This window comes from Pararge aegeria, chromosome 21 (genome assembly GCF_905163445.1).
Source record: "Pararge aegeria chromosome 21, ilParAegt1.1, whole genome shotgun sequence".
Classification (NCBI taxonomy): domain Eukaryota; kingdom Metazoa; phylum Arthropoda; class Insecta; order Lepidoptera; family Nymphalidae; genus Pararge; species Pararge aegeria.
Window position 1 is genome coordinate 4,528,378 of NC_053200.1, and position 22,229 is coordinate 4,550,606.

A 22,229-nucleotide genomic window follows, 5' to 3' on the forward strand; every position below is an offset into this window, starting at 1 on the left:
CTAATCACCACACGGTTTATTAGTTTCTTTTTCAACTGTTTATAAGCGATGGTTTTACATTTAAAATCAGGTAGGCCAAAAAAAAAACAAAAATGCTAGTTAAAATCACGCCAATATACTGCGTAAAAGGTAGAGAAATCCATAAACACAATTTCAGAATTATAATATTTAAGAAGGAATTTGGGCAATAACATGAACCAGTTATGAACCAATTGGTATTTTCCAGAGCTGAGAGCGGCGCTCGGAATATATACTCGTAACTATACAATAAACATATTGTATATCTAACTATTTCCTGATTAATAAAAAATTAAATGATATAAGGATGTCGATAATAGGTATAATATTAAAGAAACCAAGGTTAAAGAACTGAATGGGTTTTGCTATTGTCATTAATTATACTGCATTTATGTTAAGTTATCTAGTATTTAGCAAATCGGAATGACGGATTGTTGTAATGAATTTAGCATTAATAGATTATTCAAGCTACTGATTATAAAAAAAATTATTAAAAGTACATAAAACGATCACAATACCTTAATAAAAAATAAACAAAAAAGTCCAAAACAATAAATAACCTTACTGCGTAACAGAGTAAACTTTTAAAGTCCAGTAGCTAGAATTCTGTTAAGTTTAATGATTGATAAACACATGAAACAGATAATAAATTGTTATGCGAAACATAGCAACTTAAAGGTGGGACCCATTATGTGGAAGCTACGATCCGGTCTAGATTTTCAATAAGTCCGAACAGTTAATTAACTCCTCTTTTGCTAAACTTTGAATGGATGTTTATTATGCATTATCAAGTGCAGAAGGTTCGAAAGGAATTTACCATCAAGTTATTTTTTTATTTAACTCTATATTTGTACACCACTATAAAGTTAGGGAAATAAAACAAGAAAAGAAATACAAAGACGGGTCTTATCCCTGACTAGCGATCTCTGCCAGGCAACCTTAGGATTAGGACAACATGAGCAAAAACGGGCATGTGATGTAAAATTATTATAAACCTAAATAAATAATAGCTAAATACAAAGATATAAATGAAATTGCACAAATAAGAATAATATAATAAATAAATATAAATTCATAAATACTCAATCATATTATATACATACCTACTTAACATATAGATAAAAAAGAATACACTACGTACTAAAAGTCGTCAATAGGTTATATCATGCTTACAACGACAAAGGATATTTTCGCAGGAATCGAAAACAGTTCCATCGTTCATCCAACACAGGGAGTCTTCTCCCTCATGGCAGAGAGAAACGAGCGAGACACTCTCACTCAATGTTTGTACAATCCCAACATCAAATATTGCTTTTGGTTCAAGGATTTTGACAGTTATAACAAAGATATATTTCTTTCCAAATACGTTTTTAGGTATGCCTGTTGATTGCAAGTAGCCTTGCACAATAGGCCTCGACACTTCCAACAAAGCTTTTCTTTTTTAACGTAGAATTTTCTCACGCCTCCCTGCCATGTAGTTACGAACCTAATTAAGTTAAGGCGAAAAAAATTCATCCTATGTTATGTTACCTGTTTATATAAACCGATATTTTCGAGGTAAGCGGATATAAATAAAAATTAACAATATAAACTACGGTGACTATGGATTATTCATCATAATATTATGTTACTTGAATGCAGATGGTTCCGCTTTAATCTCTCGAAGGATAGAATGAACATTCCGAGTTGCTTGATTGATTGACAAAAGCTAGTAATATATTATTACGAAAGTGATTTTTGTCCGTTTCACGTTAGCGAAGTGGCAACACATAAAACACAGGTGAAGCCAGAAATAAATCCAATCGAAAATAACATAACAAGGAAATTGTTAAAAATTCTCTGTCACAATGGCCTGCTCCATTATTTTTGGGCAAACGACGCCCTAAGAATAACAAACACAAGAATAACAAGGCGTGACGTAAACAATACGTGATCGCGAAAGGAAACGTTTTTATCTTGTTTTTATTATAAAATTACGTTTCACTAACACACTGGTGAGTTCCACCAATAATTTATTAAATTACGAATAAAATTAATGAGTAAGTAAAAAGTTTACAACGAAATCTCGTTTTCAGTAACTATGAAAAAGAGCAAATGCTGAATTTCTTGCCGGCTTCTTGTCGGTCGAGTCTGCTTTCCGAAATGGTTGAGTACTACTGACTTTCTTTTACAAACAAGCTGTCAAAAGTTGGAGTTTAAGAACTGCACTCATATTTTAGCTTTAATACAATGCTTATAAGACACCCCTTTTACTCCGATGTTAAATATTTCTTTACTTTAAAACAATCCATCGATTGCGAGCCAGGAAATCTTGTACTCAGGCTACTGGTGACAACAACGTAAGTAGTCCTATTACTTGGCAGTCTTTTCCCTTGGCAAGATAAGGCCAATAATAAACAGACAGACTAGACGTTACAAAAACGCTGTGGTCCTGTAAATGGGAGGTCCCGTCTATTCTGGTCAGAGACTTTAGCCGCGACTAGTTATAACCCTACTGACAAAGACGTGCTGCCCAGCGTTGCGATACGACACCACCTAGGAACCGATTGTGTTTTGGGTTATTATAAATGCAATACCAAGAGGCCCTAACAAGTTAGCAATAACCGTTTTGTTGGGCTACTTGACACTGGCAAAATACATTGTGCTGTTTTGGCACTACGAAAAGCCATAAATCAAAAGAAGAAGAAGAATAACCGTTTTATGGATTTCGATATATAGCTGACTTTTAATTTACCTAAATATTTTACTGGCAAGAATTTCTGATCTTTTAGAGAATGTCAAAAAACACTATCACATGTAACCTTATTTGTACTATAAATAGTGCTTACTGATTTTATTTACGTGCATGATTATAGCCGCCGTGTTTTTTATTGATTAATTAATTTATATTCATATATGTAGACTACAGTTACGTTAATATAACTTTATTTTATTGATCTGATGATCTCTATAGCTATTAGTGACACAGCATATAAACTAGCTAATTAAACTTTATAACTGAGATAACTGTTATCAATCTTCAACACACACATACTTTAACATAGTAGGTGTTTTAAATACTTTTCGTATATATTCACATTTTTGTATGTTATTTTTGAGTATGTTTGTGTGTGTGTGTGTGTGTGTGTGTGTGTGTGCGTGTGTGTGTGAGAGAGGGTGTGTGTGGTGTGTGTACCCTTAGTGCCACAGATTATTATATGTTTATTCAGGAAGAATCCAACGGAATTCAGCAAGGTTGGAGAAGAGAAAACAAACAAAAACTCCTACATGCGTATCTTTAGTCCATGACTACATGACATATCAATTTCAATAAAAATACCCACTCTCTTTTTTGCAATTCTGCAATTCTGCTCTCGCAATCGAGGAGTCGTTTTCACATGTAAAACTGTATCATCAAAGTAATAGGACTCGTTTTAGAGTCACAAGTCCTGTAGTACTGATTTTTCTTTTACAAACAAGCTGTTAAAAGTTGGAGTTTAAGAACTGCACTCAAATTTGAGCTTTAATACAATGGTTATAAGACACCCCTTTTACTCCGATGTTAAATATTTCTTTACTCGAAAACAACCCATCGATTGCGAGTCAGGAAATCTTGCACTCAGGCTACGTAAGTAGACGTAAGTAGTCCTATCCCTTGGCAAGATAAGGCCAAGTACCTGGGAGTAACGTTCGATAATAGAATGAGCTTCACCGCGCACATTCTCAAGGCCCGCAACAAGGCCGCGAGTGTGATGGGTCGTCTCTATCCGACGATTTGCCGTAAAAGCAAACTATCCCTCCGTCAAAAAGTAACCTTGTGTAAACGTACCATAATGACATACGCTAGTATAGTATTCGCATATCGCCCTCACAGCTCTTACAGGAGCTTTCAAATTCTACAGATAAGTTTATGCGCATGCCACGGACAGCCCGTGGTTCGTGTGCAACGTAGATCTCAACCGAGACCTCGATCTTAACACCATAGCCCAGTACATGAAAAAATTATAAAAGCCTACCTACTTACTACCTAACCTACTCTGAGAATGCAGTCCAATATCCCAACCACCTAGTGGTTGAGATATCGGACTGCATTCGTATCTATTTAATCCATTTTCTTCGTAACATCAAACATCAACTACCTACATTATTAGTAGGTACTTAATCAACGATGTGACATTTCTTTGACAGTAAAATTACAGTGGCAGAATGCAGTCCAATATCTCAACCACCTAGTGGTTGAGATATCGGACTGCATTCTGTATCTATTTAATCCATTTTCTTCGTAACATCAAACATCAACTACCTACATTATTAGTAGGTACTTAATCAACGATGTGACATTTCTTTGACAGTAAAATTACAGAGGCTATTAAAGTTACTTGCATTCCTAGCGAGAGCTGCAGCAATTATTAGGTACTTGGCATTTGCGAAGGAATTTCATTTTTTCTTTTTCTTTTTACAATGACTGCGTTTTCCCATCATACAATCCGACATTGAAATTGAATCGTATGAAAAGATCGTTTGCAAGTTCTATAGGTATGACACAAATATATTTATTAATATTTTTCTTCGGCGGAATATGAACTAGATATAGAGTCACAACCAATGTCTAAGATGTGAGTTTATCTATACAAATTAATAAAAGTTCTGTTTGTGATGACAAAGACAACTCTTGTTTGTCTGTATATCTGTGTGCTTCGAATTATCTAAGAAACGGCTACTTTACTAAGCGCTGTATGAGATGACATGATTGTCGAAGTTAAGAAAATGTACAATACACAGTAGGACTCTTTTAGAGTTTTGGTACCCATTGACTAAGAAAGAGTTTCTCCAAAAACGCGTCCCCAGGGGCAAACAAGGGTATGAAAGTCCTATATTTTTTTTAAAGGACATTAATATCTCAAAAGGCGTTGTTTTTTTTTGTATGAGACAATTTTACATATAACAAATTGTACACGGACGAAGTCGCAGGCAACTGGTATCACATTAAAATACAAGCTTGATAAAAAACCACAAACATAAATGTTTCGGCAATTTCCAGCAGTCAAAATTTTTAAATAGCCCATTAATCATTTAGTTTTATATTATTATAGTAGTAGGTATACCTAATAAAATTGGAATCATAGTTTAAAGAACGAATATATCTTCAAGAAAAAAAAAACGTTACTAATATTATAAATGCGAAAGTGTTTTTTTTTGTTTGTTTGTTGTTCCTTCACGCCCCAACTGAGCAACCAATCAACTTGATTTTAGGGATAGGTTTAGTTAGAAGGACGTAGAGTAACATAGTTTACTTTTTATCCAAGGAAAACAAACGGTTTCGACGGAATTTGTAAAAAAAACCGTAAAAAACGCGGACGAAGAACAGGGCAACAGCCAGATATAAATAGAAGTTGTTTCTTGAAATCAATTTATTTAAATGCCTAGATACTCGTATTTCTGGAACATTCACAGTGGACTGGTTATAATGGCATTTTGACGCCACTTATTATTCAATTAAAGTACAAGTTGAGACCTCTTCAAGGTACAAAAACAAAATAAACTATGAAGCTATATAATAATAACATGAACTTTGGTACGGATTAAATGTACCGGTTGGAAATGATAACACCTTTTTTCCCATGCTCTGACGTTTATCATTTTCACCTGGATAACTTACCGAGAGTTTATGAAGTTGATTTTTCATACATTTTGACACTCTGTACTGTGTGTGTCTGTGTGTCTGTGTGTGTGTCTTTCCACTTGTTTATCGGCTTCGTTCACTCAGGTTGCCTTTAAAAGATGACTTTTAATGACAAGGCCGCCTTTGCTCCCTAGCACTAAGTACTATTACTGTTTTCCTTGTACTTTTCCTATTGTGTTGTGTTGCAATAAAGTTTTTCTATTCTATTCTATTCTGTTTTATAAAATACAAACTTTGTCATTTTTATTTACTTATTATTATGTATTATGCGAACTCGAGTCTCGACTGCGTAGAATTTATGATATTTTCCTGCGGTGCCTAAGGCTGTCTCCAAAAACGAGCTACATGAAAAACAAACGAGATCTTCAATAGTTTTATAACAAAGAAAAATCGAGGATGCTACATTCGACTCCGATTTTATATTTATTTCAACTCGCTAATGGTAAACTAAAACTAGTAGAGGTAATACAGTCATAGTCAAAGTCAAATATTTCTTTATTCAAATAGGCAATATAAAATGTGTGCATAGCAGTGAGTAATGATAGCGTTAACTATATTCGTAAACTTAAAAAAAAAAAACACATATACTTAAAACTAAAGCTACGTTGGAAGGAGGGAAGTTTACACAGCGAAGTCCCATAAGCTCATAAGCTAAATTCCGCTGAGTCCCAGAGTGGGCCATAATCAAACACATAATTTAATTATATCATTAATCAAAAACAACCGGCCGATTGGCGCCGTTTGCTGCGACCCTGCTTTCAGAGTCCAACGTTGTGGATTCGATTCCCACAACTGGAAAATGTTTACGTGATGAACATGAATGTTTTTCAGTGTCTGGGAGATTATCTGTAAAAATAAGTATTTGTGTGTGTTATTCATAAAAATATTCATGGTACGTAACATAAGCTACTCTTATTTAAGGGCTGCGATGTGTGTTTTGTCGTAGTATATATCTTGATTTCACGATTTCTTCTACTATCAAGAACTAAATCATCGTAATCATCATTTTAGCTGCAGAGGTCCTTCTAAACAGTTTTGGAGTTTTCCGCGTTTTAAAAAATCATTTGCTTTAAAGGAATCGAAGAAGGATCGTAAGGAAACCTGTATACCTGAGTTTCCCATAATTTTCATAGAGGCCTGTCTATCAATAATTCACACTGAACTAGCATGGTGGACTACGGCCAACACTTTGTTATTCTGAGAGAAAACCCGTGGACCCGATAGTGGGCCCGTAATCGTTTAATAGTGATGATGCATGACAAAAATAGGGTTTTTTGACTATTTATAACCGACTACCGAAACCCATAGGGCCCGGGTCTTCTCCCTTTATGAGATGTAATTGTTTAACATACATTTTATACAAAATTTAATTTAATTTATTTACCACCACGCAGGACCAGTGAGGATTCCGCACCCCTTTCAGAGCATTAAGGAGAACTCTCCGGCATGATTCCAGGCAGATTTCCTCACGATGCTTTCCTTCACAGTTGAAGGAAATGGTACTTTAGTTGCTTAAAACGCACATAACTTAATCAAGTAAGTGCTAGGAAAAAAACTCGGCCCCCCGAAAGTAAAGTCGAAGTCCTATCCACTGGATATCCCCAGTCCAGATACCAGAGCTATCAAGTCGGTAGGATTTCGACCTTTAGCACCTTCCTTTTATCACCTATCTCTCTATATTTTTCACATATGATTGTCCAGTGTGATGAGATGATTTGTCCAGTACAGAATGGGTATCTTAATGTACATTTTGTTGCAGGGCTCCTGCCAGAAGCACTCAGAACCAAATGCATCCGCTGCACAGAAAGGCAAAAGAAGACGGCAGTGAAGATCATCAAGAGGCTCAAATATGAATACCCGGAGGAGTGGGCCAAGCTAGCCTCGAGGTGGGACCCTACGGGTGACTTCACCAGATATTTCGAGGTGTTCTTAGCCAATGAACAGTTTAACACCATATCTGGCTATGGTAAGTAACTCTTCTTTATATCCCTTGTCTCTAAGCAAAGTTTTTGTGATACTTTGTCATTTCTTTACGTAGTAGGTGAGCTTTTTATGACAGGCTCGTCCGGGGAAGTGCTACGCCATGCCTATATCTGCCGCTAAGCAGCATTGTTGCAATCATGTCAGAAGGGCTGTGTTCCGGTCAGAAGGGCGTTTTTTCTTGTTTACAAAAATATTTTGACTACAGCGTGCTTTTTATTACATAAAATTAGCAATGTTTCTTATTTATTTATTTATTTATTTATACTCTTTTTATTTGTAATACACCACATCAAGTTCAGAAAAACAAAAAAAAACAAACACACAACAAAAACACTTCGGAAATTTAGTAGGCGGCCTTATCGCTAAGTAGCGATCTCTGCCACGCAGCCTTAGATTAGATTAGGAAAACTAAAAAGAAAAAAAAAATGTAGGGAACTGTTATTTTAGGCAAGTTTTGGATTTGATAGCATAATTAAAGAATGTAATCAAATTTTAATGATAACTAATACCAACTTATTGACAAAAAACAAACCTCTAGCAACAAGAATTGATTCCTGCATGACGCTTAATGGCAAAGTCTCTTACTTGAAACTCAGAAGACATTCATACAATCTGTCAACATTCATTTGAAAGTGAAAGTACCGTGAAAATAGGTTCAACAGAGAGTCGAACATTTCAAAAAGGTAGTCTTGCTACCGTTCATATAATAATAATGAAGGAAATTAATTCGAAATATCAGACAGATATATATCACTTTTATTTACCTTATAGATTATTTTTTGCTGACATAATCTGCGCCTTAATAGATTCGTCATGACATAATATTATAACCTATGACACACGGAAAACTCGCACGTAACTAACGACTTATGATTTAAGTAATCAAATGAGTTCTAAGAATATAATGTACGAGGTCTATGAACTAACATATAATTTTAACAGTTAATGTTGGTTGTTGTAACCAACATTAGCTGATCAAATTAAATAACTGTGCCATAGACAAGTAAAAACTATACATTTTCAGCTTCAACAAGTATCAAGTAAAAACTCTTGCGGAAATAGCGTAGATATAAGTTAAAGAAGGCTGAAGATTGGCTCTGACCTACATCAAGCTGAAAGTATTTATACAATGTGTCTGTTGTCATGTTATATAAAATTCTATTTATAAAACGTATATATGTACGACAATATAATCTTTGCGGTTGCAACCATTAACAAAAGTAGAGTCACGTAAAAAAAGCACCGAATGCCTTGCTTTGCGCATTGTTCTGTTTTTATAATAGTTGCAGGAGAGTCTTTAATACTTGTACTAGAAATGTAGTAAAAACGATTGTAAGTTCCAAGGTACGTTCCGAAATTTGTTGTACCTACACCATGGTTAATGAATTAATGAATACCTTACGTATTCATGGCCGATTATAAACTTCAAATGGTAATGATTTTTTTTCTAACACTAGTACCAACTACACTATAACCACCACATAGCATACAACATAGCATACAATATGTGATGTGACGTCAACAGAGATTCAAACAATTATATAGCGTTAGTGATCACCTAAACTTGGCTCAGAAAAGAAAAAGTGTAGTTTGGGGGCGTTTATAAAACGTGAGATACATAGGGGGATGGGGTCGAGTCAAATCTCATCTAATCTTACGTTGGAGAGGGGGGGGGTCTCGGCAAATATCACGAAATTATTTCCTGATTGAAAAAATAAAAAATTATACTATTTATTTTGGTCCATTGTTATTTTTACAATAACAATCAGACGCGTTGACGTAAGAAATCCACATTTTGATAAATCTCACGTGAGATTGGGGGATGGGGGAGGGGGTTGAATAAAATCTCACGACATCTCACCAGGGGACAGAAAATTTAATAAACATCTCACGTAATTTATGCGCCCCCTTTTTTGAAATGAAATAACTTTAATAATAATCACCTTTAAAGATTTCATCAGCACAAACTATATATAATAATTTGTTCATACCGCAGGTCGCTACAGCGCTTTTTTTTCTTAACACGAACTATACCTATTTATGTTGCTAACGCAATTAAGTACTTATGTCAGTGAATTCTTGTTAGCCAATTAAAGGTTGTATCAGGAGTTTTCTCATAACAAAACAATCGACAAACGTTTAAATGGCGACGTGAATAATGGAGGCAAAAAGGCTAGAGTTAAACATAAACACATTAAAGTTATGTCTGTTAGTAGACTTGTATAAACATGTATAAACAAAAATAGTTATAGGTACGTTCGCCTTAAGATATTTTACGAATGTATCTACATACTTGTGACGTTGTAGATACGACGACCCGTCAGTTTTTATTAATTTGTTTTTTTTTCCAATAATGAATAGATATAAAAAGCTAAGCGATAACGAAATAACAACGAGGAAGGGCGATACGACACGGTGGGTTGGGGTGGACCTGTAACAACGGATTCTATATACCATATACCCCGTATCGTGTGTAACCCGGCTGAGTTTGTTGTAGGCTCTTCTTAATCCAGTCGTTAGAGTTCGTGAAACATTTATTTTCTGTAGGAATCACCTAAATCACTAGGCATCTAATTAGGGCGATTCCTAAACCTAGGCATTTACATGAATACAATTTTAGAACTTGATGTAGGTTTTTTGAAAATGATTTATTAGAACTTGTACGCGGGGATCGCTTGTTTAGAATAAGAAGACAATATCCCTATAATTGTTTCCCCGGAAAAATAGTAAGGTAACGTTCACCGGGCTTTACAGCTCTTTGCGAAATTTTACATAGAGGCAACTTAATCCCGGAAAAAAATCGCTTTTTGGGTTAGAATGATTCGAAGCGTGGCGGACTCATCATCATAATCACCACCGAATTTCATGTAGTTTGGTGTAACTGTTTAGCCGAACATAACATTATGTAGATTTTAAAAAATAAACAAATAATCTCGCATTTATACTAATATACTATCTAATAAAGAAATGGTATCTAATATAGGATAATAATTAAGATATTTTTAAATCCTTAATTATTATCCTATAAATATTTTGTAATTTAAAGTATGCCAAAATGTACACATTAATATACCTACCCATTGTTCCATTGTCGTATATCCCTATCCCTACTAATATTATAAATGTGTATGTAAGTTTGTTTGTTACGCTTTCACGTAAAAACTACTAAACCGATCATCACGTAACTTTGTACACATATTACTGAAGGTTTTAGAAGTAATATAGGATGCTTTTTATCTCGAAATTAAGCTCAGTTCTCTCGGGAGAGGGGACGAAAGTGTTTGACGATTTTACACCAGGCTTAGCTATCCTAAATACATAAAGTGCTGCCACATTTATGAGGCACATGACTTTCGAAAAACAAAAACAAAGGCGGACGAAGTAGCAGGCAACAGCTAGTAGTATAATATATTTATGTTGACAATAACATTTTTTGTGGTATAGTATCTACCTATTATTTATTAGTTCATGACTCCATGTACTCCTAATCTTTTCATGTCTTATGTATAAGCATTTGTATGTGAACACGACATTGATTAGCATATAACATTTTTTAACATGTTGTATTGTGCCCTTCCAAAGTATTTTTTGTTAGCAAAAAATGTATGAACATGTATGGCTGACCAATAAATAATTTGTCAAGAACGTTATCTTCGTTACAAAGCAAAGATTAATGGAGTCATGTGTATAGGATTTTCTTTAGACATCTTTATTGCTCGGTAAAGAAAAAAAGACAAACAGCAACACAAAATAACACATGCATAAGGCAAATTTATAAAAACTTAAATGAAAAAAAATATATTTATATAATAGGTTGAGGAAAAAGTCTTTTCGCATTATAGTATGTATGAACTTGTAATAAAATCTCTTTGGCTATTTGTATCTGGCTGGTTTTTGTATCATTAAAAGTTTAAATTTTAAAGAAGAAATTCCAAATTCAAATTAGGAAAATTAGTGATTTTTGTTGGTTTTAATTTTAATACAAAAAAGGTAAAAATGCAACGCAAGCCGCGAAAAAAATTTGCGATGTTTATGGACCTAGTGCAGCGTCTGTGAGAGTAGCACAAATTTGGTTTAGGCGTTTTCAATCCGGAAATGTTGATGCACCTTGCTCTGGTCGCCCTATTACGGATAAAATGGATGCCATTTTTGAAAAAGTGGAGCAAGATCGGCATATCAGTAGTTACAACGTAGCTGAAGAACTGGGAATTGACCACAAAACATTTATGGCGCATTTGATAAAACTAGGTACACAAAAAAGCTGGATATTTGGGTACCTCACGAGCTCTCTGAAAGAAACCTAATGAACCGTGTACTCATTTTCATTGTGATTCTTTATTACGACGTAATGAAACCGAACCGTGTTTGAAGAAGCTGATAACTGGTGATGAGAAGTGGATCATGTGCGACAAGAACGTGTGAAAAAGGTCGTGGTCAAAGGCCGGTCAGGCTTCACAGATTGTGGCGAAACCCGGGTTAACTCTCAACAAGGTGATGGGATTGGAAGGGCATTATTCATTATGAGCTGTTACCACCAGGCAGGACCATCGATTCTGAACTCTACTGCGAACAACAGATGAGATTAAAGCAAGAAGTTGAGAGAAAGCGGCCGGAATTAATCAACAGAAGGGGTGTGGTTTTTCATCAGGGTAACGTTAGACTTCACACATCTTTAGCCACTCAGCAAAAATTAAGATAGTTTGGCTAGGAGGTGCACCTACAGATGTCCACCTGTTTCGGTCTCTTTAGAATTCTTCAGGCAGTATCAGGTTAACATCATGAGAAGACTGCCAAAATTTCTTCTGATTAAAAAACCGCGACAAGTAATGTCGCGGTTTTTTAATCAGAAGCCCCAAAATTTCTATATCATTGGGATTATGTCCCTACCTACAAGATGGCAAAATATTCGAACAAAATGTTACCTACATACTGTAATTGTAAAAAAAAAGTTAAATGTAAATAAACCATATTAAAAAATGTTTTGAATTTTCTTAAAAAATGCGAAGAAACTTTTTCCCCAACCTAATATATCACAGGCACTTATGAAGCGTTCATAGATGTGGCCATTATTTTGAGGTGATGGTGATAACTACATTCGTTAACTTAAAACTTTAGGAACTTTAAGAATTTTTAAAGAGAACAGCCCACCACTAACCCAGTCTGTGTTATTTCAGCTTGCGGCTATGAAAACAATCTCGTACCATTTAAAACTTATTTCTCTTTTACCTCTCTCAAATTCATCCTCAGCTTCACTCACTGTAGGGCAGCTTCCTCTCTTATAAGAGAGAAAGAGATATCGCTGAATACCTATATATTATATTATAAGTCTCTCCACGCTGATCAAATGCAGATTGGAGGGCTTTAACAATATGAAAAAGAAAAAAAACGATAATGTTAGGGACAGAAGACTGCGGACTATGGATTTATAATTTAAAGTAAAAAAACCTCAATACTCAAAGAAATAAAATTCGGTCTGGTGGGTTTTTGTTTATATTTTTTAAAAGGTATTCTTTAATATTACTTACAGTCCAATTTTTATTAATTAATGTAAAGTGGCGAAGCGTCTTTTAATACGGGCCGAACAAGTTTGCGTTAGATATTTATTTATATTTTCCCTATACGTTGAATTTAAACAAGACATTAAAATGTAGTTTAGAACTTAAACGCTTATTGAAAATCTTAATCTGAAGTAAAATCTATACAATTAAACAACAGTTTGTACATTACCCATGATTTACCATCGTTATCAACCCCATAGAATTAAGAACATACACACCATATGAATTGCATTGTGTACAAAGACAATAACGCCCCGCGCACGTCTGACTTCACACCTGCGGAAAGTTGCTAGCTCCCAAAGTTTTTCTCATTTTCCCCATTTTATGGTAAAAGTTTGGAACATTAGAGGTAAAATAATTACTGTCAACTGCTAAATGGAATGAAGTGACTACCGTCTGTTCGAGAAACGCTACTAAAGTGGAGTGGTTTTTCATGCTGTGATATAAGTCGTGTACACGGTTTCTGTATGTTCTTAATTCTGTGATCAACCCATTACCGGCCTAACCCATACAGGGCACGGGTCTCCTGTCAGATGGAGGCCGTAGTCCACCATCCTCGTCGGCCAAGTGGAGATTGGTAGAACATTTCACTTTACGAGTATTATGGAGAACTCTCAGGTAGGAACATGCAGGTTTCCACACGATGTTTCCTTTCACCATGGGTATGCATGGCCCATTCACCTTATAATTCTGGCACAAAAATATTGTATATTATTGTAAAAATCACATTCCAATGCTTAACATTCAGCCGAGTTGGTGTTGAGTGGTTATGATGTGCAAAGGCAATCCAGCTCAAGACATAATATAGATTACATTATATTTTCACGACAAAGAATTATTGTATCTATACCAACGATATCTACATATACATTTATGTCTATTATTGTTCGTTATGTTTTGCTATCTAGGCTTACAGCTTATACATTCTTGCATCCCACGTTATTTCTAAAAATAAATCAACCCGTTCCACCCACGTTTATAGCCAGAAACTTTAAGGCTAGTCTCTTTGAATAGCTTAAAAAAATGTGTAATCGAACTGATTTCTAACAAGTACCTACCGTCCTACGATATAATAAGGTCCGGCCAAAAATATTATCATAAATCTACAAGATATAAATAAGTAAGAAATGTGGTTTTGTTTTTTTTATTGTAAGGTTATAAATATAACCTAAAATAAACTAACGTCTTCGAAACCACCGAAGCGAGGCACAGTTCCTAAGATGCTGGCAGCATTGCCCCTTTGGATGGCCAAACTAATTCGTTGGCCAAGGTAACTGCCCGCTCTAGGATCACCGGTAGACTCGATAACCCTTTTCGATAATTCTTTGAAAAGAGCTCGTGCCTCCGGACCCCACGGTCCCAAAGTCTCTACTCCAAAAGGCACAAAAATGAAGCGTTTTTCAATCTAGTTATCATTCTAGTTATCAAAGGCTATTTTAAGCTAATATTCTAGCTATTATTGGCAAAGGCTTTATAAATAAGCTTAAAAAAGTCTTCGTTTACTTTATTTTCCCGGGATAAAATGTAACCTATGAATATCGTCCCGGGAAGAAAGAATGATGACAATTATTCCTATGCGAGATACTCGTATCACCAATATAAGTTAGGCGGTCAAGCCATGAATTGGTAGCAAATGTTTGTTTTTCAATTTGAAGTCTGCATAAGACGGAATAAGAGATGATAATAATGTAATAATACTGCGCGTATTGTGAGGACGTCTCTCATTCTGCAGAGGGTATGCACAGGGTATGCAGATGATATAAAATGAAGAAAATCTCCTGTTTGAGGTATAAAAAACTTAAGAATAGACATTGTAAGAGCTATTAAATGCCTACCCTTAAGTATTTATGACTCGTACTGGAGATTTTCTTCATTTTATATCATCTACATACCCTGTGCATACCCTCTATGCACGCCACTGCTCTGGAGCCCTGACCGCCAGTTGTTTGGGTACTCAAAAGCCCCGCAACCGGAGAATTGGTTTTTTTATACATATTTAATAGTGTTATGATTTCACTGATGAAAATAAAAAAAAAAGTTTATAAATAAAAGATTGAATAATAATAATATCTTTATTTAATCAGAAAAAACGTATAAATTAGATTAGTGTGACGCTCCAGCGGTAGTTTAAACTGAGTTCCAGGAGGCAGTGTCTAGTGTCTTCCTTATATCTGTGGTCTTATTAACAAACGTTTGACAAATTAATAGGCAAAATTATATAAACGGAAAAAGAAATCCGCATAAATACGCATCCACCCGTAAGATTGATATACAATTTTAAGGGTGGATGCGTAGATACATTTGTTTGGTGTGTGGGTGCGCGTATTTGTGTGTGTTTGTGTGTGGTAAACATTTTCTATATTTTGTTTTAATTTTAATTTGATGATAGATATAGAAATTATGATAATTATATATTTTTTTTTTTTAATCTACTAATAAATTAAATTTGATAAGATAAATTTGATAACATTGTAATATTTTCGTTGCTTTCTTGGTATTTCAATTATTTTATTGCACACAGGTAACGAGGTACCGGTAATACAACTGCCAACTCCTCGGCCGATAACACCAGCAACAGTTCAGACCACAGAGACTCCAGTGTTAACTTCCCCGCCGCCAAGTCCGGTGTTGCTTAATAGGTACGTACATACATTTCTTATATATATACATATATAAAGACCAATGCGAAATGGTCAGTATTCAGTCTTTTTTACGAAGAGACTTTTCTTTTTTGATGAGGCTTTTTGATGTATCGAACACTTCGGTTTTTATTGGTGTGAATTGAGTTGGCTCGAAAATAAACATCAATATTAGGCCTCAGCTTTAGTATGAATTAAATATTCTGCATTTTTTCCAAATATTACATATATACCAAAACGTGTACCTATATCTGGTTATAAAGTGACACCGGCATATCGTCTACGGAAGGTGCAGATATCGTTTGTGAGGTTGAGAGTTAAACAAATTTGTTTCGAAGCACACGACTCTGCTCTCATCTCCGACGACATATTGTATTTTTTTTATTGGACCATTTTTAACACATTATGATTGTTTTATTATGTACTGCGATCACCAACACGTTTGCCCAGCAGGGCTGTATTGACATGTACCATCTTAGACTGCATCATAACTTACCACCAGGTGAGATTGCAGTCAAGGTCTAACTTGTGGTGGGATAAAAAAAAATATGGTTGTTAAGCAATTTATGCACATCATAACAAAGGAGCTTCTGGTGGAAGGAATATGAGATATTTTCACCAATTTGCGCCTTTGCTTTATGAAAAAACTGTTTTTTAAATGCCTATTTAAATAAATAACATTTTGGGTAGGTTAAAAGCGAGAGAAGCCGCGGGTAGACCTAGCATATATGAATTTAATTTTTCAGTGGTTTTAGCTATTTAGCATAACTGGCTTGATATCGTTGTATCAATGAAACTCCTTGCATAATTTTAGTAAAGTTCAAGGTTTACTAAAGCACAAATACATTTATGATTGGCAGGCAGGTATATTCTAAATATGTCTAACAGACTAATGCCTGTTTTAACTTATGACGACCCATTGCCTTGTTCCTAAATAAGTAATGCGTAATATAATGATTTTATTATACCTATGTACCATTCACTAATCGATTAAGATAGAAAAATGAATGTTAAAATGTAAAATGTTAATTGTTGATGTTGGAAAAGAGCAACTGAGTTTCTTGCCGGCTTCTTCTCGGTAGAATCTGCCTTCCGAACCGGTGGTAGAGTCACTACAAACAGACAGACTTGACGTTTCAAAAGTGCTTATATTAGGCCTACATGAAGTGAATGAATTTCGATTTTTTTTAATTTTGATTTCCCCCGGGTGTGATACGAGGCGACTTATATAAATAAATAATAAATAAATATATTACGACAATACACACATCGCCATCTAGCACCAAAGTAAGCGTAGCTTGTGTTATGGATACTAAGATGGCTGTTGAATATTTTTACGAATACACTACACATAAATACTTATAATATACAGATAAACACCCAGACACTGAAAATCAATCATGTTAATCACACAAATATTGTCCAGTTGTGGGAATCGAACCTACGGCCTAGGACTCAGAAAGCAGGGTCTGCCAACTGCGCCAGGCAGCCGTCATATAGCGGAGAATGGGCAGCAGCGTCCTATGTGCTACTACCATCGTCTACTGCGGCAAACCCGACTGCCCAGCGTTGTGACTATGGGCAAACCCTGTCGTTCAGAGAGGCCTTTATTCCAGCAGTGGACTGTAATAGGCTACTGAGTAATGTAATACGCTGTAATCGATTTTCAATAAGAAACTCAAGCTAAAGCCTATCTTGTTTTTGAATTCTTGTCACTTGTTCTTGTTCAGTTGTCAGATTGTCTTCTTCTTCTTCATCTTTTTTTATTTTATTTCTCTACAAGTTAGCCCTTAACTTTGTGATCTGTATGATCAGACGGCCGATTCGCGAAGTTGGCAGCGACCCTCAGCGAGCCCAAGGCAGTGGGCTCGATTCCCACTACTGGCAAATGTTTGTATAATGCCGTAGCGGCGGTGCGGCGTACTTCACACACCTTTGAGAAAATTATGGAGAACTCTCAGTTATGCTGGTTTCCTCACAATGTTTTCCTGTACCGTTGAAGCAAGTGATTTAGTTGCTTTAAACCCACATAATTTATCAAGTTAGAGGTGCGTTCTGGGATTCGATCTCGCCCCAGAAAGTGAAATCGAAGTCCCGAAAGTGAAAGAAGTGTCGTGTGATCCAGAAGAGATGAAGGTGATTGCTCTTTTAATAAAAAAAGTTTCCACGTTTCTGACAACCTTGTCTACAAAAAGAAATAACCGGTTGACCTCTAATCTGCTTTTTTGAAATAATACTTTTACTGAATAAATAATTCGACCTTTGCACGTCCATCCAAGACAAATCGGAATTATGTAGCAATCATCCTAATAGCAGCATCTGTAGCATTGCTTAATATCATTCCTAACTGACTTTCAAACGAGGAGGCTATCTGTTCAGCGAGAGTTTGAAATTTAATGCATATATAGTAGTAGTGATAGCGTAGTGAAAAGGACTCCGGCTTTACTTTCGCGAGGCCGAGTTCGAATCCCGGCACGAACTGCTAACTGTTCGGAGTTATGTGCGTTTTAAATATCACTTACTTTAACGGTGAATGGAGACATCGTGAGGAAACCTGCATGCCTTAGAGTACTCTAAGATGTTCTCAAAAGATGTAAAGTCCACTTATCCACACTTGGCCAGCGTGGTGGACTACGGCCTAGACCCTTTCCATTTCCTTTCGCCCTATTTTGAAGTGTAATGGGTTGATATGATGATAATATGTTTAATATGAATAAATTAATATACTTTTATTGCACAACACAAAAAGAACATAAAAAAAGAAAAGTATAACTAAACATCGTAAACAATTTGGCGGCCTTAATAAAATCATCAGTCTTCATCAGTCACGTTAGTACCTATAACACAAGCTACGATTACTTTGGGGATAGATGATCATCATTATCTAAAATGTATCGAGTAGCTTAATGTGCAAAAGTGCTAAAAACTTCGTATCCTTTGAAAGGATATGATATAATGCAGGCCTTGGCAACTGCAAACAAAACAAACGTATGAGATAATTTATATGAATTTTGTAAGCCATGTTTAAAATTTGTGTATTATTAATTTTAATATTCTCGTGTAGAATTATTTATTGCCAGTACAATATCGTGTTACATTAAAATTAAAATGTAAAACCTTGTATTGTCCTTTCGCCTTTCTATTTTACATAGAACATGAAACTTTATTTGGGTCCTTCACACTCCATTTATTTCTATAATCGAACAAAATAAAATGGAGTCACGTGTTCAAGTAATTTTGTTTCTCATCATGAATTAACCATAACAGTTAGACATATAGCCTCACGTATCATTTTGTAGATAATCACGATTACTTTAAACATGTAGTACATTATTTTACGCCAGTAAAACTCTAAGTCGGTATGACATCTTTAGAAAACATCGTTATATTTCAGCCTATTTACAGAAAACCATAGTAGAATATAAACCATAGTACACTAAAACCATCCATCCATACTTACATCCATCCATACTTACATCTACCCATATGCATAATTTGCAATTAGGTTCTTGGTTTTTTAAGATATTAAAACCGATAATAACCGATTTTATGCAGACGAAGTTGCGCGGGTCAGCTAGTTGATGAATATAATTTAGTTGCTTTTCTTAAAATTACTAACTAGCTGAAATAATCAAAATCAAAATCTTAAACCAAAGTTTGTATCATACATAATAATCTATAACTTATAATAAATTATAAAAAACTAAAGTACCTTATATAATATGTAATTACAATTATTATAAGTCGAAATAATGAAAAAAATCTATTAATAAATCGTAACGAAAGTACGTCCAGGTTAATGGCGCTTCCTGCATTAATTGCCTAGTTCGGTGTAATTATTGTACGCCTGCATTCATTGCGCGGAGTATGTCGCACGACGCAGCGACCGTTTGCGGCGCAAGCGGTGGGTAGGCACACAAATTTCAGTAGGCAATGTTGTTCGGTATTCACGTATTGTATGAGTGAGTTTTTATTAAAATATGTCAAGTAGTAATGATGTAAAAATATATGCAGTAAAGTTTCTTGTTTTAATACTAGTTTGTTAAGTTTTGTGTTTATTAAGTTTATAGACCTACTATTTAATCATGTTTTGATATTAAGTTCTAAGAAATAAGTGATGTGTTTTAACAGTGCACTTTATAAGTACGTTACATTACAGTATTAAAAATATGAATCCTGTACATGCCACTAGTCCGCGGTAGAATATGTGATATCCTAAATACAGTTATAACTAGTTAGGAGTCAGATACTCACCCACACCAGGGCCAAATTATGACTTTTACCTAAATATATTCAAATATTTGTGGGTCATAGTAAACCTTGTTTTGATACATATATATAAATAAATAAATAAATAAATAATGATAATAAATTTTACTTCATACATAATTATAGTACATATAACAACCAGCTAATATGCTAGTAAAACAGTGCATTGCATTGCATTAGTGCCGAAAACACTGAAAATGTCGCCAGCCGAGCACGTCTCACTTTACACCCGCATAATGTTGCTAGCTCACAAACTTTCCCATTTTTCCCATTATGGGAAACGTTTAAAACATTAGAGGTAAAATTTATAACTGTCAAATTCTAAATCGAGTGAATTAACTAACTACCTGTTCGAGAAACACTACTTAAGTGGAGTGGTTTTTGATGCAATATTACTCGTGTACACGGTTTCTGTATATTCTTAATACTGCGGACTAAACTGCACGTAACTGTGCATAACTAAGACAAATTACAACCTTACCAGTAAGCTCTTTCCCAGACGGAACACCTCACATTTTCCGGGACAGCTAGTTACCCCAATACAATATAAAACTTTGTGGACCCGATATTTCACATATTGAAGAACCTACAACGCCCTTTTTTTAAATTGCTCCGTGGTGTCAAAAGATTCTTAGCCAAAAGATGGACTGCAATTACGTCAGTTATTCAAATTGGATAATCACTGAAAATCGCGTGCGTGTGATAATAACGATATTCGTAACCATCCGTTGCCTATCGCCTTAAAACACAATTCTTCAAACTTGTTTATCGACAATTCATTTGTTATGTATCTAGACGTTACCACATTGTATCCAGAGTAACCAACAATTTTAGACACTTAAGCATTTATTTCGTCTTTCCGCAACACCCCATTCCATAGGACAGGGTAAACATTCAAAGATTTATGAATAACCTATAAGCTGTGCCAGCGTTCTCGTCCGCGTTTATTACGGCTTTTTACAAATCCCACGGGAACGTTTTGTTTTCCCGGGATAAAAAATAGACTAATACTCTTCGTGCTTGCAACTAACTTTGTACCAACAATTAAGTACATTCGTTTTTTAGTAAAGGCGGGAAGAAAGGACAAAGAAACAAACAAATAACCAAACGCAGTTACGTCCTTTTAATATTTGTAAGTACAAGCGATTTCCTGTAAATCTTTTGATAAGTGAATGGTTAACATACACAAACTAAGTGAATGGTTTTCATACACACACTTTCAACATTAATTTACGCCGACCTACCGCGTCGGACCGCGGTAAATAATTATTTCAAGTAAAAAATTGTTTTGGAGCCTGTCAGATCGTCCAATTATACCTAACAGTTAAATATATAATTAATAATTGTAAATCGGTAATGTTGATCATAGATAGTTATGTAATTATTAATTTATACATTAATTCATTACTGTAGTTATTTTATAATATAAATTAATTAACTTTATATTTAATTGAAAACGAATTGCATTAATTAATGTTTTTTTTTTTATTTAAGTTATTTCTTTTCAATCTAAAATTCTAAAGCAACAGTATCTCTGCGCAGTTAGATCTTTATCGCTCTTTTGCGCGACACAGATTATACATACGAAATGATGAGTACAAGAAGATATTACTGCCTATTTAATACATAGATATATGCTTTTAAGATGTTCTAGAGCAACAGTAATTCGTATGACTCAACTCTTTAAATGTGAAAAATTGATATAATTTTGTATTTAAAAATACGACGCAATAAAAAAACACAATATACGTGCCTATTCATCGGCTATGAATACATTATACTAAACGACGCATTAGTTAAAGTATCATTAAAATACAATTTAAGAAGATATTTGAGTAAAGTTTATTAATAAATCAACGGGTTACTGAAACTTAGCAGTCGTCGGTAGATCAAGGTAAACTAGTTGCAACATTTAAAAAAAGTTACAAATATCGATAGCTCTTGCAATGATGTTCAATATTAGGGTAGCCAAACATCAGAGTAAAAAAAGTAAGATGGTTTCTTAGAACAAATGTATTACAGTGTTACATAACCTCTACGAACTAACGGGACTGTAGGACGATGCATCTGCTGTCCGTTAGTTCCTGAACTGTAATAGGA

At 34.8% G+C, this 22,229-nt stretch overlaps 1 protein-coding gene across 1 annotated transcript in view; it reads left to right on the plus strand.

Moving 5' to 3' along the window:
- LOC120633360 overlaps positions 1-22,229 on the plus strand; it is a 62,687-nt gene that overhangs the window by 27,237 nt on the left and 13,221 nt on the right. The window contains exons 2-3 of the mRNA XM_039903561.1: positions 7,440-7,646; positions 15,743-15,860. Coding sequence (XP_039759495.1) covers positions 7,440-7,646; positions 15,743-15,860 — 325 coding nt within the window. The remainder of the gene's footprint in view (positions 1-7,439; positions 7,647-15,742; positions 15,861-22,229) is intronic.